Genomic DNA, 18,500 nt, shown 5'->3' on the forward strand with positions numbered 1-18,500 from the left:
TGAGACATTTTAGGAGTCTACTAGATTCTGTTTCTACTTCTGGCACCGAATGTGTGGGTTTTCCATACTCGACAATTCTCTAGGGATGTAAAGTCATCTTATTAGACTCTCTTATCACTCTGGAGATTCCAAGGGTCTTAGGACTGGAGATGAAGATCAAATATTTTAGGAAAAGATATCCCTATCACACAAGAAACTGAAAGTGTTCTAGAAGCTCTTTCTAGAAGCTTAGAAAGGGAGTGAAGACCAAACATATAATTATTATATCGCAATATCATTACAAGTGACATACATTATTTTCAGCCACAAAAAAACCTAATTGAAACAGTTATAAACATCAAATTCAAAAACATTCTCTCCAGAGGAGCTTTTTTTTTTAGGACTTATTTTCTACTTTACTGCTAAAGCATGACCTCCAGCTTGAAGGATCAAATTAAATGTTTTTCTAATTTTTAAATTATCTGTTATGTAGCAACTTTCTGACAGCCATTAACACACAGACAGATCAACCAACTGTGAACTCTTGACTTTGTAAAAGACAGATGGGTAGGTATGACAGATCTTTTACATGTGAGATTATAAGTGGTGAGACTGTATAGAATAAAGGATTTTCATGGTCAGTTCCTATCTCATTAGAAAATATTGCAATAGTTTTGGCTTTGCTTTAAAGGTCTCATTTTTATATCAAACTGGTGACATCCTGTGCAAGTCTTCGTTCAGTCTTTGTGGCAGTATTTCGTTTTGAATCATTTGGAGTGAATACATCTCATGTGTGGTGTCCTCTGTAACCTTATTCAAGAGTACGTATTGTCTCTATCCAATCAAATCAGATGCTTCAGCAATGGTTATACTTAAATAAATTTCTGCCGATTTCATGTTATTTTTTATGTTTACATTATTAATGTTATTTTCAACCCAAGTTGTTGCTGTTTTTTTTTTTTTTTTTCCCACAAATCTTTTAAACCACTGTCCATTAGGTGAGGGCTGGCTTAGTTAACACTAACATAAACCATAAATCTACTAAACTGGGCAAGTGAACTGTTATATTGTCATACTGTGCAATCAAGTGAATACCTGAGAGCACCACTGTCATCTTATGATAGGAACCCCCCCAGTTCTCTCTGGGTATGTCCCATTTCCCATATGTGACAATCTGAACAAATGAGGATGCCAGTGTCAATCAGTATACTAATCGTTGGTAATGCTTATTTCATATTTTTAACAGCAAAGAGAATATAAGTTCTAACACTGTCCCACATTCCAGTGGATGGTCCTGAACCCCTGGTACGTGCTCCCCACCTTTAAAAAGGGCTTTGTACTAATGTCACAAAGAAAGGAAACATCTGCTTGTGAAGGAACAGGAGAAGGGTCTAAGGAATTTTCCTAGAAGAAAAGACTTTGATTAAGCAAAGGTAAGACTTGATAGAGGCATTCCAGGCTATAAGAGCTGCAAGTGGCAAGTTACAGAGTCATGAATATGCATGTGATACTTAGGAACCACAAGCTGCTCATATGGCTTAAGCCTAAGTACGTGGGAAAGAAAGAGTGGAAGTAAGATTAGTAAAGCAGACGGGGCTCAAATGAAGGACTATAGACTTGATGTTACTGGCAGTGGGAGTCACTGAAGGGTTCTGAGCAGGAGAATAAATGATCAACTTTACTGGCTGAAATAGTACGAGGCTTGGGAAAGACAGATTGGAGGCTGAGCTTTGAAGCAGGAGCCTACTACAAAAGTCCAGACAAGAGAAGATAGGGAAGGATTTACGGCCCCAGAGGATCAAACTGAAAAGACATGTCACAATTCTAGAAGAAGATATTGCAACAGTCCAGGTATGGCAGTGACCATGAGGAAGAAAATATTTGGGAGACTTGGGAAAATGTAGACGTGATTTTGTAATAACTGGATGTCAAGATAAAGGACAAAGAAAGGTAAAAGGTACACCGATTACAGATCAAGTGACTGGATACAGAATTCCATAAGCTGAGAAAGGAAACATCCCTTCTTTCCTATATCAGTCATACAATCAACACTGCTTTACTGATGCCCACCATGACCAGGATATAGAAAAGGGGCTGGAGGATATCTGTAAAGGAAAACTTGGTATGAGGAGACAGACAATTTGGATTAAAAATGCTCCAGAGATATCAATGTGGATATTTTAGGAAGAAAAATGCAAATCCAAAGCTAAGAAGAGAGGAAGCAGCAGATGATTTATGGATAGAAGACAATACAGATTTACAGAGAAGAGATTTCATTTTAAGCCAGTTCCTACCTCACACCAAGCATTGCCCTAGACACATGGGACATACGTCACTTAATCCCTCCAACAATCCTATGATGAAATTTGGGCTCAAAAAGGTAACCCAAACTCATGTTTTCTTTTAAAAATGTGAGGCTTCTGTTTTATTTTAGCCCCATTCTATAATAAATAGTTCATACTTTTTGACTCCATGCATTGCTGAAAACTGTACCTTAACACAAATGGGCATGCTGACTACGTAGCACCACTGTCATCTCATCAGTTGCCAACAGAAACCAGGAAATATCTGTTAGTAAAAGCATTCAAGTGATGCAGCAGAATTTAAGTCCTTGGTGGAAATGATGTTCAATTATATACAGCTTATACCATTACCACTGAGAGTTGGTAAAAAGAAAATCACATTCAGGATGTGATGTGTGTAAGAGGAAAGATGTTTTGTTAGTAGACTGCAGAGCTCCTAGTGCTATCCTCGCTTTATTCAGTTTCACTAAGCTACAGGCTCAGCCCTGCTCAGTTCCTGATTTCCTATTCTAAACAGGAAATGAGACACACAACTTATTGAACTTGCTCAGAGAGGTTATATATCTCCTAAGTCTCATCTACTTCTGCCTCTGTCCCCTCGATTACCTGACTATCACACCAACCTTCCCACTGGTACCAGTATCCCTGGTACCCTTATTCCTGAAAACCCTACTTCCCCTGGGTCAGATTCAAGCTAGGTCTGGTACCTTCTGCTATAGGCTGGAGTCTATTCCACACTATCATTAGTCCAAGTTCTCAGAAGCCCTGAGTTACTATAATTAGTAATCATTTATGGATCAAACATATAGTAGGTCAATTCAACCACTGAATCTCCAAGAGACAAAGCTGCTAAAATGTTAGAATGTCTTGCTGTAAATCCCAACACAAAAAGATAGTTATTGCTTCCAAACTTATCCATTTACTAATTATCACATTACCCTACAGACATTTGTATATCATCTGGAGCAAGGAGATCAAATCAGTCAATCCTAAAGGAAATCAACCCTGAATATGCATTGAAGGACTGATGCTGAAGCTGAAGCTCCAATACTTTGGCCACTGATGCAAAGAGCTGACTGACTGGAAAAAACCCTGATGCTGGGAAAGATTGAGGGCAAGTGGAGAAGGGGCCAACAGAGGATGAGACGGTTGGGTGGCATCACTGTCTCGATGGATAAGAACCTGAGCAAACTGTGGGAGATAGTGAAGGACAGGGTGCTGCAGTTCATAGGGTTGTAAAGAGTCGGACACGACTTAGCAACTGAACAACAAACAAAAGTATTGATATTTTTCAGTTTACTGAATTACTTGTTTATTGCATATCTTCTCTTCACCACTAGAAGGAAAGCTTCATGAAAGCAATGACTTTGACTTCTTGTTCATTACTGTATTTCTCAAGCCCTAGAATATGACCTCAACATGATCTCAATAAAGGTTTCTGGTAGTAGATGCTGGTAGTGTCCTACCTAGATCTCCTTTGCCACCAAAGGCGCTCATTCCACAGTTTCTGCAGCATTGACTTCTAAAAACTCACAGCTGCACCCTTCTCCAAAGAACTATTTGCCACTAATGGGGAGTTCCTTGTCCAGAACTGCCTGGGTAGCTAGAGGTTCTGCATCCCTCTCCTAAAGGGCAGCCTGTAAACTAGTGCCACACAGATAAGGGGGCAAAAAAGTCTGGCCCTCTGCTTCCAGGTGGGATAACCGAGTAGTTGCACTCATGCTCCAGAGCTTCCTATGAAGAGGCTGAGATGAGACTTTATCTAAATCCACCTCTTCCTCCCCAGCCTTTTTATCCTGACTCCTTTACTTCCCCAAAAGTTTCACCTAAAAGCTCTGCCTCTAAAAGTACTTACACAAACACTTTCATCACTGGCTCTTCTAGAGTACATGAAGTCGGTATTTGTTGACTATTTGGATACATAAATCAATAAAGTCAAAGCAAATAAAGGAATAATTCTTAGATTTTCCAGCAATGCTCTTATCTCTCCTTGCACAGAACACTACAGATACGTCTCCCTGAAGAGAAACAGTTAACGGAGCTGTCAGCTGAGCGACCCCATTAGGACACACACCTACTTGCTTCATTTAAGCCCCTCACCCCCTCTCCTTCTGCTCACGTTGTCACTGCTGCCATCATCTGAGGAGTCTGGCTACAACAGTAGCTGTCTCACTTACAAGGAACGGCACTTTATAAAGCCCAACAAAAAAAAAAAAACATTTTAGATCTTAACGAATTAAAAGATGGTGGGGAAGTATACGGCACTGGCCCAAGATACTTCTTTACTCTGTTGTCCTACCAAGGATGCTGCTGGGAGAAACCTGCAGGTGATGACGACTGGAGAGGTCCAGAGAGAGGGGCGGGTGTGAAAGCGGTTGGGACATGATGTTGAGCATGTTATGATATTCTGACATTGAAACAATTGTAATACTGTTTATTTTTCTTACAACTAAGGACTGAAAGTTTTAAAAAATCCCTCCCCCCAGCAGAGTGTCACCGATTTTTACAATGGAGGGACGCAGACAGTAAAGAATAGGACTACAATACAGAAGACCCAGGTTCGATCCATGCATAGGGAAGATTCCCCTGAAGAAGGGAATGGCTACCATTCCAGTATTCTGGCCTGGAGAATTCCATGGACAGAGGAGCCTAGTGGGCTACAGTCCGTGGGGTCACAAAGAGTCGGACACAACTGAGTGACTAATACTTCAGTGTGAAATAATTATTTTCTTAATATGAATTTGCTTTATAAGTTAAACACACACACACACACACAAAGGACTGGGAGGTTATAAACTAAACTGACAACAGTGACTGACCTGAAGAAGGGGAGATGAGATTGGCATGGTTGTTAAAGGTGGCTTTAGCTATAATTAGTGTTTTCTTTCTGCAAGTAGAAAAGTAGAGTCAAATTGGAGAAATATTCATAGTTGTTAAATATGAGCAACAAGTTTGGCTATGTTATGTGCTATATGTTTGTATTTACATTTTTTTGATTTTTGAAGTTTTTCTCAGACTAAAAAAAAGTACACAACACTTGAAAAGAATGTAGCTATTCTCTAGTGGCAAGGGATTTAACAAAACTAAGAAAAAATACACACTGCATCAGTGGTTCTCAAGCTTATTCAGCTTGTGATTTAGGAAATAAAACTAAAAAAGAATCCCATAGGAGCCTGCTTGTTCCTAGTCTTTTCTTCCAAGACAGTCTAGAGCAGACCGCTTGCTAGGATCTACAGTTGAGGGTTGGTCTGCAGCTCTGATTCACCTGTCTCTATAGCCTACAGTAACAACTGTTTGGGGGATGCGCCCAGAGAACTGAAGCAGTGTCTGCCTGGGAGGAGCATCCTGTAAAAGATCACAGGCACTGATTTAGTTTACGTTTTTATGAATTACCTGGGTGACAGGAGAGAAAAGAGAGCTGTTACATTTACTGATGATACCTCTCAGCGATCATCAATCCTAAAGGAAGCAAACCCTGATCCTTGGAAAGATTAAGGGCAAGAAGAGAAGGGAGTGACAGAGGATGAGATGCTTGGATGGCATCAGAGACTCAATGGACATGAATCACCACTTAACGACTGAGCAACAACCTCTCAGGGAAGATGAGTTAAGAGATAAAGTAAGTTTAACAGTCTGGAGAACAGTGAAGAAAACAGAAAATGAAATTTGAGAAGGATATTACTATTGGGGGAAAAAAAATGGAAAATATGGAATAACTGGCCAAAGGAAAGACTTTGGGATCAGGTTGGGCAAGGGTTAGGAACGTGAAGTTAGAATTTCAAAAAATCAAGCTATTATATGTAGAATGAAGTAAAAACATGTAAGAACTGCTTGGCCAACAGTCTTAACACATGGCTAGTACTTTGGTGAAGTACTTACTGATGTGCTACCATCACTAAAATAATGTCTGATCAGTGAGACAAGGTCAAGAAACAGCACAGTACAGTGGCTAGAGCATAAGGCTGAAGCCAGAATACATGAAGCCGGCTGTGTGACCTCAGACAAGCGTTTAACCTGTCTGTGCTTCTGTACTCATCTGCAAAAAAAGAGGTGGCAATGGTGCTGACCTCAGCCAGCTGTGAGCAAAAACGAGTTACAATCTGAAAACAGCGTAGAACAGAGTAGTTAATATGTACGTGTTTTTTTTATGGAAAAGCAAACATAATGTAGGAATTTAAATGGATTTGGAGTCAAAAATTATCGCAGATCTAAAGATCTGCATGGAAAAATTAGAGGTACTGGCATACTTCATTCTGTAAAAAAGCGGGGGCAGTAGAAGACATTCTTAGTGGGAAAACTATTAACTGCTGATAAAAATGTGTCTGAAATAGCCTTTTCCAGTTCTTAAGGGGGAAGATGAGACAGAAGGACTATCCTAGCACCTTTGGCATCAGACATGTTTCCAGTTCTCTAGTCCTCTTATCAGTGCTAAGAAAGTCTTGATGGCTCAATCATAATTTTTTCCATGAGACTTCAAAAAAGCTTTTTGTTTTTCTATTTCCTCCTGATATATCTATTGCCCTTTGGGACTTCATGAATCTTAAAATTTATACTGTCACATTCAGTTTTCTTCAGACTGAGGAATGTCTGATATGCTGAATTATGCTGTGCTTTTTAAAGCATGTCATCATTCACTCCAGGATAGTCGATGTGGAGAAGGTTGATGCTACAGTTTTACAATTCACTTTGTCCCATTTGATTTCATGAAGAAAAAGTATACGAAAATATGAAAGGGGAAAAACAAGAGTTTTAACAACAACCAGCTCCAATGTGATGCAGTAGTCCCCTCTCACCCACTTTTCTTTTATCCCCTCAGCCTCGATACAGTTATCAATCAAAAATTAGCCAGTTAAACCTGTTTCAATAGGTCATTGCCAGTATGTTTGTTTGACCTCAACAATTTGATCTGCATGACTGCAATCACCTCCTCGTGTTCTCTGTGATTAAATCTCATCTGACTCTGATCTACCCACAGACTGTGGTCCTAATGATCTTTCTTGCTTTAACTCCATCACATTGCATTCAGGATAAAATCCAACCTCAGCAAGGCCCATGAAGTCCCCACAAAGTCCCATGTCTTCCTCTTGGCATCAGCTCTCACATCTACACACATACGTGCCACGCTGTCCAAACTGTCTCTCACTTCCTATTTTTAGACAGCCAGTTTTCAATATACGCCATATATATATGGCATATGCCATCAACCATAATGCCTTCTTCAGTGTTCTGCACTTAGAAGACTACTACTTATCTGTGAAGACTTAGTTTGAGTGTCACCTTCTCCAGACCCCTTCCACCAAATCACTTGCACATACTCAGAGGATTGGGTACCTCTCTTCAAGGGTCCCACAGAACCTATGTATGTTTCCTTCTTGGCTTCTATACAACATTGCATCTTAAATGCTGGTGTACTGTCGCCCACTGACCGGCAAGCAAGGACATCTAATCAATATCAATATCATCATCTATACAGTCAGCCCTCCACACCTATAGGTTCTACATTTGAGGACTCAACTGACTGCGGACTGAAAACATTTGGGAAAAGAAACTCAAAGTTCCAGAAAGCAAAAACTTGAATTTATTGTGATCCAGCCACTATATATGTGTGTGTGTGTGTGTGTATAATTTATATTGCATTTATTACTATTTATATAGCATTTACACTGCATTAGGTATTATAAGTAATCTAGAGATGGTTTAAAGTATATGGGAGGATATGTGTAGGCTATATGCAAATACTATGCCACATGTAAGGTACCCCCTGGATTTGGGTGTCCATGGGAGTTCTGGAACCGATCCCCTACAGATACCAAGAACGTCTGTACATCATCAGTGCCCTAAGCAGCCCCTGGCAAACAACAGGAATCTAATAAATAAAAATCAGGGGAAATGAATTAATATATAATAAACAAACTAGACTCCTACCTTTAAAAAATTCCCTATTTAGCTAGGGAGACATGACTGGGGGAAAGGAGGAGATGGAAATAAGATATAGAAATTAACTATAATGCCATTTGGAGTGAGAAGTGGGTTACATGGCAAGAAACTATTATTTATGAGTTAGCCTAAGTATTTAGGTGCCTAAAATGTACAGATATTATGGTTGGTCCTTTTCATACTGCCTTAATTTTCACAACCATCTTGAAGGGTATTATTTCAATTTGGTAACTAAGGAAATAAAGACTCAAGGAGTTCAAGACCACAAAAAGTTAATGGTAAAGACATAATTTTATATTTAAAACCCATGTTCTTTCTACCACAATGGTACAAATTCAGTCCTATGGAGTTTCAGAGGAGGGAAAAGTTACACCCAGAATGACAAATCAGAAAAGTTCCATGTAGAACTAACAGTGGACCAAATCTTGAAGGATTTGAGGAGAAATAGATTGTATTTTAGAGGGAGGAATAAAGACCAGCATGGATACGAGATCAAAACTGGTCAGCAGGATAGAGAATAGTCTAGTCTGGAATACGCTGGGAAAATCTCACAGAAGAGAGAATTGGGACTTCCCTGGTTGACCTGAGCACTCTATATTTACAATGGACATTAATATTGGAAAAATAAACAAGTACGTAGGTCATGCTAATGAACGGACCTGTGCCATCATCTCCATATATGAAGGGTAGGAGATAAAAAAAAAATCTGGTAACATATTTCAAAATTAAGGTAATTCTGATTTTAATACAAAAGTGTACTTATATCCAAGGAGGAAATATAGCTACAGAAATTGCCATATCAAGTTAACTTAATGTCAAATTACAATAACATTGTGGAAAAAAAAGTAAATAAATGCACTTCACAAATGTGAGTCATGTAGTCTCCTCTGTCTGAAATATGTACCATAAAAGTCATTATATGCATTAATCTTTAAAGTTATCTAAATCATATGCTTAGGGCAACATCTTGATTTTAACAAAAAATATGAATTGCCTAGCTTGCTCATTTTATGAGATCTGATCTTAAAACATAAGATGGCCATCCTCAAAAGTACACTAGTTATAAGTTTTATTCATGCATGTTTGGGGATGGTTTTACTTATGAAGATCATGTTTTTAATGACTCATAACTAATTTTGTTGGAAAGACATCCATAAACTACATCGAGTGTGACTGATTATTTAGATGGTAACATCACAAATCCATTAAAAGGAACCTAAAATAAACAGAGTTAATGACCTTAAGTAAGTCACCCATAGATCAGAGAAGTTCCGAACATTTTTTTCGACTGCTATTTTTAGGTTTTTTAAAACATACGTTTCTCTTAGGACAACTTCATCAGATTAAGTTGTATGGTAAATATAGCCATTAAGTTGTACATAATAAAGAAAAAAACTTTTCATGTTGAAAAGCCTTTCAAAATATATATTTTAAACAGAAATGGAGATTTTTTACTTCCAACTTTACATAATAAATTAAATATCAAATACTGACAAACAGAGGTACCCCAGTGCCTATGTAAGTGGGTATTTTATTCATAGTACTATCATCAGTCAATGATATAGCAATCAGGGCTGTAGCAAAAATAATAAAAATCTATCTGAACTTTTTACTACATTTTGAATTTAGACTTTTTCTTCATAGACAATGTATCTATATATTTATGTAGCCAAAATCAGAAATACCATGGGATATAATCAACATGCAATTCTTCACTATTATTTGTTATTGCTCAATGAAAGATAGTATAGGAGATATTCTAGGCAGAAAGTAAAGCATGGTAGAGTCAGCCCTCTGTATTCACACTTTCTGCATCAATCAACCTCAAACTGAAAATATCTGGGACAACAAAAAATTCCAGAAGTTCCAAAAAGCAAAACATGAATTTTTCATGTGGCAACTATTTACACTGCATTTATACTGTATTTACAGTTTACATAGCATTTACATTGTATTGGCTTCCCCCGGTGGCTCAGACGGCAAAGAGTCTGCCTGCAGTGCGGGAGACCTGCGTTCAATCCCTGGGTCGGGAAGATCCCCTGGAGAAGGAAGTAGCAACCCACTCCAGTATTCTTGCCTGGAAAATCCTATGGATAGAGGAGCCTGGCAGGCTACAGTCCATGGGTCGCAAAGAGTCGGACACGACTGAGTGACTTCACTCACTTACATTGTGTTAGGTATTACAAGTAATCTAAAGATGATTTAAAGTATACACAGGATGTGCACAAGTTATATGCAAATACTGTACCATTTTATATAAGAGACTTGAGTAAGCATCTGTGGGTTTTAGCACCCATGGGGTCCTGAAACCAATCTACTAAAAATAATGGGGGATGACCTTATCTCTAATCTTCTAAAGTTTCTACAGCATCTTGAATACTGTCTTCTTTCCTATTTAAAGATAGTAGAATACAGACCTAAAAGATGACCCTGCCCACTTCTATTCAACAGAGATGAGAAAACTGAGTATCAAAAAGAGACTCCAATATAGATAGTTTCAAACACATATATAAAGGTTAAACACCAATTATTTAATCATTCATATAAAAAAGTTTAAAAATAAGCAGCAAATTAAATTCAAAGAAGATAAAAGGAAGGGTATAATAAAATCAGACGTTATTGAAATAGAAAAGAAACACACAAAAGAGAGGTTCAACAGTGCCAAAACCTGGTTGCTTAAACAGAACAAAAACACTGATAACTCCCTGGCAAAAGTGACCATGAAAAAAAGAGAGAAGGTAAGTAACCAATACTAGGAGTAAAAATGATGATATCGTTACTGGGCCTAAGGACATCAAAATATCATAAAGCAACATTATAAACAAGTTTATGCTAATAACTAGAAGACAAGGAGTAATTCCTAGAAAAATAAGATCTATTAAAACTTCTTACAACTATTTAAGACAATGAATTATAACCAAAAGGCCTATTTACAATGAATGTGATGGTGACACAGACTAGGAATGATTACTAAGCATGTTTCTTTGCTTCCTTTTTTGTTTATTGTATTAAGTGAACTTCATAATCCACAATCAGAATTAGTGGAGCTAGCTCAGCCTAACATATCTTTCTTTAAAAATATTTTAATGTCCAATATACAGAAAGTTAAAAACTGCCCCATCATTCAAAAGGAATCTCATATAAAGTGACTTCTGTATTTCTGGACATATTTTTAAGGGCACCACTAAACAGTCTGGACTAAACACAATACAACCAAAATGAAACAGATAAAACAGCACAAATTCTCCTAAGAATGAATAACTGCAATGCTCACTGTATCATCCTTAAAATGTAAAATACGAGTCTTGCTTTGTGTCTTGTGGCTCAAAAAGTGGAACTATGATATGTTACAAATCAAAGTTATTTAAGCAAAAACTAGCAAACTAGTTCAACATTTTGATTCTTTTATTATTTTCCCCAAACTTGGTCCATGTAGAAGGAAAAAACTGGTGGAAAGGCTTAAAGGTAAGGGAAACAAGGAGCTAATTTTTTAGATTCAGTAGAACGTAAAAGATTGAAATAATTACAAATAAGAACAGTATTACAGCTCCTTAAAGATAGGGACTATGTTTCTTATTTCTTTCTATATCTCAAAAACACCTAGTCTTGTAATCTTGACATAGTAAATTAAAAAAAAAAGAATATAAAGCATAATTCATACAAAGAAGAACTATGAGAAATACAAAGATAGGGAAAAGTTTTCTGAAGCTACGTAAGTGAGCTATAAAAGCTTACGAGTTGAGATGACCTACCTGGTCATGCCCAGTTAAAATTATTAAATTAAAATTTACACAAATTTTGTTTAATTTATTCCTAAATGTTTTGTGTTTTATAATAAGTATTTAAATAATTTTCCCATTGTCCATTGCTTTTATATAAAAATACAACTGATTCTGTAGATTGACCTTGTATCCTGTGACCTTGCTTAAGTTACTTACTAGTTGTGATAGTTTTTTTGATTTCTTAGAATTTTCTATGTACATAATCATGCTATCTCTAAATAAAGACAATTTAAATTCTTCTATTTAAACATGTGCCATTTATTATTTTTTCTTGCCTTATTGCACTGGCAAGGACCTCTAGCACAATTATGAACAGTGAATATTCTTGCCTTTGCCCCCATCTTGGGTGGAAAGTATTTAGTTGTTGTTTTTTTTCTTTAACCAGTAAATACAAGTTACTTATAGGTTTTTCATTGATGCCTCTTAACAGGTTGAGGAAGTTTCCAGATATTTGTAATTTGCTGTGACATTTTATCATGAATGAACATTGCATTTTACCAAATTTTTTTGTTTGTTGGCTTTTTTTCAGCAGGGCAGGGGCAATGACTGAAATGATCATATGGTTCTTCCTTTATGCTGTAAATAGAGTGAATTACATTATTTCATTTCAAATGTTAAACCAACCTTACATTCCGGGGATTAAAACCCATTTGGTTATGATGCATTATCCTTTTTACATATTGTTGAATTTGACCTGTTAATATTTGTTAAGAATTTTTGTATCTATGCTCACAGAGAATACTGAACTGCAATTCTCTTATATTACACAGGTTTGCTGGTAAAAAAAAAAAATACTCTGTTTTTGCTCATCTAAGAATGTCTACATTTCTAAAGAATGTTTTGCCAGATATACTAATGTATACTAACTTTTTATTCTTTTGGCTGTTGAAAAACAACCATTTCACTGAATTGTGGTTACTCATGACACGTCAGTGGTCATTTTTATGATTTCCCCCCTATATGTAATATGCCTTATTTATTTATTTAACTATTTTTGCTTGCAGTTTTAAAGATTTCCTCTTTCAATTTTAAACAATTTGATTACATTTGCTGTGGTTTCCTGCTTATCCTGCTTGAGGTTCACTGAGCTTCCTGGTGACTTAAAGCTTTTCACAAAATTTGGGAAATTTTCCATCATTACATCTTTAAATAATATTCTGCCCTGGTCTTTGTCCCCCATCTTTTCTTTTTTTGAGATTTTAATTGCCTGTATGTGAGACTGCATCTCTAAGGTTGCTATTTCTGTACTGAGAATTCCTAATTATCCCCTCATTATGTTGATTCCCCCTTCACATGCTTGAACATATTTAAGGCAACTGTTTTATAGTCCTTATCTGCTAACTCAATCATCTGTCATTTTGGGGTCTATTTCTATTGACCAGTTTTCCTGCTTATTTGTATGTCTAGTAATAGTCTATGAAATGCTTGATATTGTAAACACTCTGTTGCTAAATGTTTGGATTTTGTAGTCTTCTTTCAAAATTCAATGGTAAGTTTGTTCAGCTAAGCAGCTAATTTATTTCTGAATCGGTTTAATTGTTTCCAAAACATTTCCCCCCAACATCTAACCCTTTCATTTTTAAAATCATTTTGTATGAGGAAAACTTACAAAATAGTGTTAAATAGCAAACATACTTGTTTTTTTTCAAGAGTTATTTTTAAACTTATTAAGGGGGGCATAGAATAGCTTTTACTCTAGGGACAGATTTATCCTACTTCTAAAGCATAGATTTCACAGCATACATCTTTGAACCCCAGGAGTAAGTTTAATGAAGGCTCCTAACCGTGTGGGAGCTCTGGTAATTGTTCAGCTCACCAGTCTCTAGTGGTTGTTCCTTTACCAGTGTCTGTGAGTCATGTGGTGCTAGTGAAGAGACTCAGGTTTGACCCCTGATTCGGGAAGATCCCCTGGAGGAGGGCATGGCAACCCACTCCAGTATTGTTGCCTGGAGAATCCCATGGACAGAGGAGCCTGGCGGGCTACAGTCCATGGGGTCACAAAGACTCAGCCACAACAGAAGTGACTTAGCACGCACACGTGCACTGTGGTAGGACCAATGTGGTACCAGTGACTGCATCACAACCAGAGGCGTAAATGCCAAGAGGGAGTGTTTGACCATCGCTCAGCTTTACTCTGGTACTCTTCTCTTTCTGCTTTGGTCCACTAACTTTACCTTCTTTTCTCCTATATTTTTCTCTGAAAAACACATCATTATCTAGTAAAAGGACTCAAAACAAAAACCAATTCTTGTAACTCAATCCAGGGTTATTTCCACTACACAGTATTTTTGTTAATCTCCTGGTATTAAAACAATAACAATTCAATCTAGTTTTAATTTGCTTATTACTTGGTATACTCCTGAATTTTTTTCTCTCTCTTTTGGTGGATCTGCTGCGTATTTTTTATTTTAGAAAGATTAAGAACAGGTTCATTGATAAAGCTAAAAACAATCCATGCTGAGAAAATCTATTTGATTAAAAGCTATCCCTGGACCAGCAAACCACACAAAACTAAATAATCCATAAAGTGTTTTCCAAGAAGGCAAGAGTAATAATTTACTTCTTCATATTTTTGAGTTCCTTATCTCACACCTGAGATTCACATGGTTCACTATTTCTCCTTGTGAGCTATGTTAACTTCCTGTTAGAGAGTGAGCTTAGTCTCCACATTCTTTTCTTCTAATTTAAGAGCCTTTATGTTGATGAAAACTACTCCCTGAATGCAATGTTCATCACTTTGTCCACAAAATATCTATGAATTCATGTTTATAAAGCATTAGTCACTTTAAAAATAAATTTTGCATGGTTTTATTACCTTTTAAGGAGAGGAGAGATAAGGGCAGAAGGAAAAGAAATAAACTGGAATATTAAAAATGGGCCTTTAAGAAAATATTTTAAAATTGTACTAGGAGCAAAATAAATGATTAGACCAGCTCTTAAGAGGCTGTGGGTTTTACCCTCTTACCTGTGCAGCTGGATATATTCTCGGGGTCTGCTGAGCAGGTGAAGGAATCTATCAACAATCTTGTTTTTTCCTACACCCTGTAATCACACAGAAAGCATTAAACAAAAAAGGAACTTGTGTGGAGGTAAAACAAACCAGAATAATCTCTTACCGATAATCTGTCCTAGTTTATTGCTAATGCAAACCAAACTAGGAAACACATACAGCACATCTTTTATGACATAGTTTTTTTTTTAAACTGACTTCTAAATACACTAGCTCTAAGTTCTTCTTATTTAAAAGGAAATTCAAAATTATCTTTAGCCTTCTGCAACTTGTTTTTTATTTTCTGCTCTTTCATTTTACACTGAGGTGTAAATATTAGAGCCAGAATATTTCAGATTTAAAGAATGGCAGCAAAGGAAATCAAGGAAGAGTAAAAACAGATTTCTAATCCACTCTTCAGAATTGTGATTTTTAGTTATATAAAGATAAATACAATACTGTACTTCTTTTGCTTTAATTAAACACTAATTTATTCTCCTTTTATCCTACTTTCTAGTCCTTTAAGACCTTGGAAACCTGAAATTATAATCAGGGTTTATTAACAAGTCTCAACTATATCTTCTCTTCCTAGAAATGCCCTCATTTTCTCACAATTTACTGACGCCAAGGTTGCTGTCCTTTCGTAGAGGACAAGCTGTTAAAAATGGAATCCACTCCCATGCTATTGCTCCATTTCAAAGTTTTCACTTAGAGATGAACCACTCTATTAATGGGATGTACAACTTCTAAAAAGTGGATTGTGTGGGAAGAGTAGAAGTGGTTTAAAAAGCTGCATTTTATAACATATGTTGTAGCAATAAAAATACCTTTATTGATTTCTTACACTGTCCACCGTCAAACATGGTACAAAGCTATATAGGTTTTAAATGGCATGTTGCAATAAACACAAAATTTTAAATAAATACGTTCAGACAAACAAATTGTGTGTTAATTATATCAGCTCTGTTCAATTCAAGAAACGTAGGGAAAAACAAATATCATAAGTGCATTGTACTGTCAGAAACACAAAAGGGTTTCTTAAAAGAACAAGTCATGAAAAACCACTGTGGGGAGCTCATGCTCCCTCCCCGCTTCCAAGACTACAGATTCCTCCTTGCGGTTTCACATTCCTCTTGAGCAATTTTAGGAGCTGTTGTTGTTGTGTTGTGTTAGTCACTCAGTCGTGACTGACTTTTTGTGACCCCAAGGACTGTACCTCCTCTGTCCATGGGATTTCCCAGGCAAGAATACAGGAGTAAGTTGCCATTACATGCCCTATAAATGTAGGATGCAATGTGAAGTCCCTGACTGCCATTAAGAGGGTCCTTTGCTATGTCTTCTTTCAATGTGTTAAAAAAAAAAAAAAAGAAAGAAAGAAAATTCAACTGAGTAAATTTTGAAAGTCTTATTGACCTTATTCAATGTTTCATGAATCTAGCAGATAGAAAGGAGAAGCACAAAAGAAGAGACTTTCATAAGCAGAAAGGAGCAGGACAAGGAAGTTCTACTAGCAAAATTGTTACAGCAGGTTGTGACAGGTCATTATCCTAAGGGGTCTCTTGGGCCAGTGACCTCATCATGGCTGACCAGGTGATCCTCATTTACTGGTTTAAGACTCCATTTCTGGGAGAGGCTGAAACTATAATCAAGGTAAGCCTGGGTTTTGTGGTTAGAGTTTAACGTACGGACTCCATTTGGGGCTGGTATGTGCTACTTTTAACACATTTTAGAGTCTTCCCGACTCCAGCCTCATCTGTCTCCTGGCTCCATATACTCTCTCTGGGACTCTGACCCACTCCCTGCACTTCAGCCATCTCAAATAGCTCACACATCTCTCCTAAGTCCCAGCTGAGATGAGATCTGCTGTTCTGAATTGTCAACTGAGCTTCTGTACCAGATGTTCACACTGAACTCATCATGCTTCCACCAAAACCTACTCTCCTTTCTTTTTAACCCACTCTGAACAGTATGGCCTCATACCCAGCTGGTCAATGAATGAGTCTCAGAATGTTTTTGACTACTGTATTTTTTCCCTGCTCTCATTCAAAACGTCACTAGAATCTCTGTAGTTTCAATTTGCAAAACTTTTGCCTGCCTTCCTTTCTTCCTCCCTCCCTCCCTCCTTCTCTTCTCTTCTTCCTTTTTATTTCCTTTCACTCCTTTCTCCTCCACTTCTCTTTCCTCCCTCCCTTCCTTCCTTCCATATCTCCTTTGTCTATTTTATCAACCTTTTTAGCACCTAATGTTCTAAGTATTGTACTAGCTGAGTGGGATACAATGATAAATAAAGTAACTACAACCCCTAACCACACTCATAGCTTACAACCCAGTAGGAAACAGACAATGAAACAAAACGCAGCAAGCCCCCTACATACAAACTTTCAGGTTGCGAACATTCAGAGGTGCAAACGTGCGTTTGCATGTCCGCTGACATAAATGGGTTCAGATGTCTGGTGCACACTGCCGTGTGCATGCATCCTCTGTAAGTGTACTTTACTGTACACACTGTAAAGGGTACAGTCTCTATTTCAAGCCCAGGGGGTCCAAAAGCATAACGGCAGCAGTACACAGCTGATTGTGACCGCTGGGTACCAAGGCTAACTTTGCTGTGTGTGCGTGCTAAATCCCTCCCATCGTGTCCGACTCTTTGTGACGCTATGGACTGTAGCCCTCCAGGTTCCTCTGTCTGTGGGATTCTCCAGGCAAGAACACTAGAGTGGGGTGCCATTCCCTCCTCCAGGGACCTGCCCAACCCACGGAGAGAACCCAGGTCTCCCGCAGCTCCTGCCCTGCGGGCGGATTCTTTACCCCTGAGCCACCAGGGAAGGCCTTAGCTTTGTTGTACTTACAAATAAATTGGACTTACGAATGAGCTCTCTCAGAACAGAACTCATTTGTATGTAGAGAACTTACATGTGACGTGTTCTGCTACGGAACATCCAAAGGTCTTGAAGATTTAACCAAAGGCTCAGAAGTCCCACCATGCAGTGATCTTCCAGCTGAATCACCAAGGAATTAAAGAGGTTACGGGGAGGAGGAGAAAGAGGAGTGTTCCAGGTGGAGAGGGCAGGATGTGTAAAGACTTGGGGTACTAGAGAGCTGGAGCACCGGATGGGTCCAAGTGAAGTCAAGGAGCAGGAGTGAGGAAGGGAATAATCCGGAACAAGCCTAGAGCAGGGGGCAGGGTCTAGCTCTGGCAGTCCTGGAAGCCAGGGGAAAGAGTTTGGTCTGTTTCCGAATAGCACCAAAAGGCCACTGAAGTAGAGGGGTAACAGGATCAGATTTTCACTTTTGGAAAATCATTCTGGTGAAATGACAGGACAGAGAACAAGACTGAAAGCAAAGGAAAGCCATTTGGAAACTTCTTAACAAACTCAGGCCGGAGATGGTGGTGGCTTCAAGTAAGGAGCTGAGAGGTATGAACATACTTAAGAGACAGTTAGGGGAAAGGACTTACAAGATATGAGGATGAGCTGGATGTGAGGCGAGAGAAATCAACCTTTCTGTCTT

At 37.9% G+C, this 18,500-nt stretch overlaps 1 protein-coding gene across 1 annotated transcript in view; it reads right to left on the bottom strand.

Annotated features, from left to right (window-relative positions):
- The window catches only part of VWA8 (von Willebrand factor A domain containing 8), a 366,079-nt gene that overhangs the window by 196,630 nt on the left and 150,949 nt on the right, over positions 1-18,500 (bottom strand). Inside the window, exon 21 of the mRNA XM_043892308.1 lies at positions 14,967-15,043. Coding sequence (XP_043748243.1) covers positions 14,967-15,043 — 77 coding nt within the window. The remainder of the gene's footprint in view (positions 1-14,966; positions 15,044-18,500) is intronic.

Source organism: Cervus elaphus, chromosome 30 (assembly GCF_910594005.1).
Source record: "Cervus elaphus chromosome 30, mCerEla1.1, whole genome shotgun sequence".
NCBI lineage: Eukaryota > Metazoa > Chordata > Mammalia > Artiodactyla > Cervidae > Cervus > Cervus elaphus.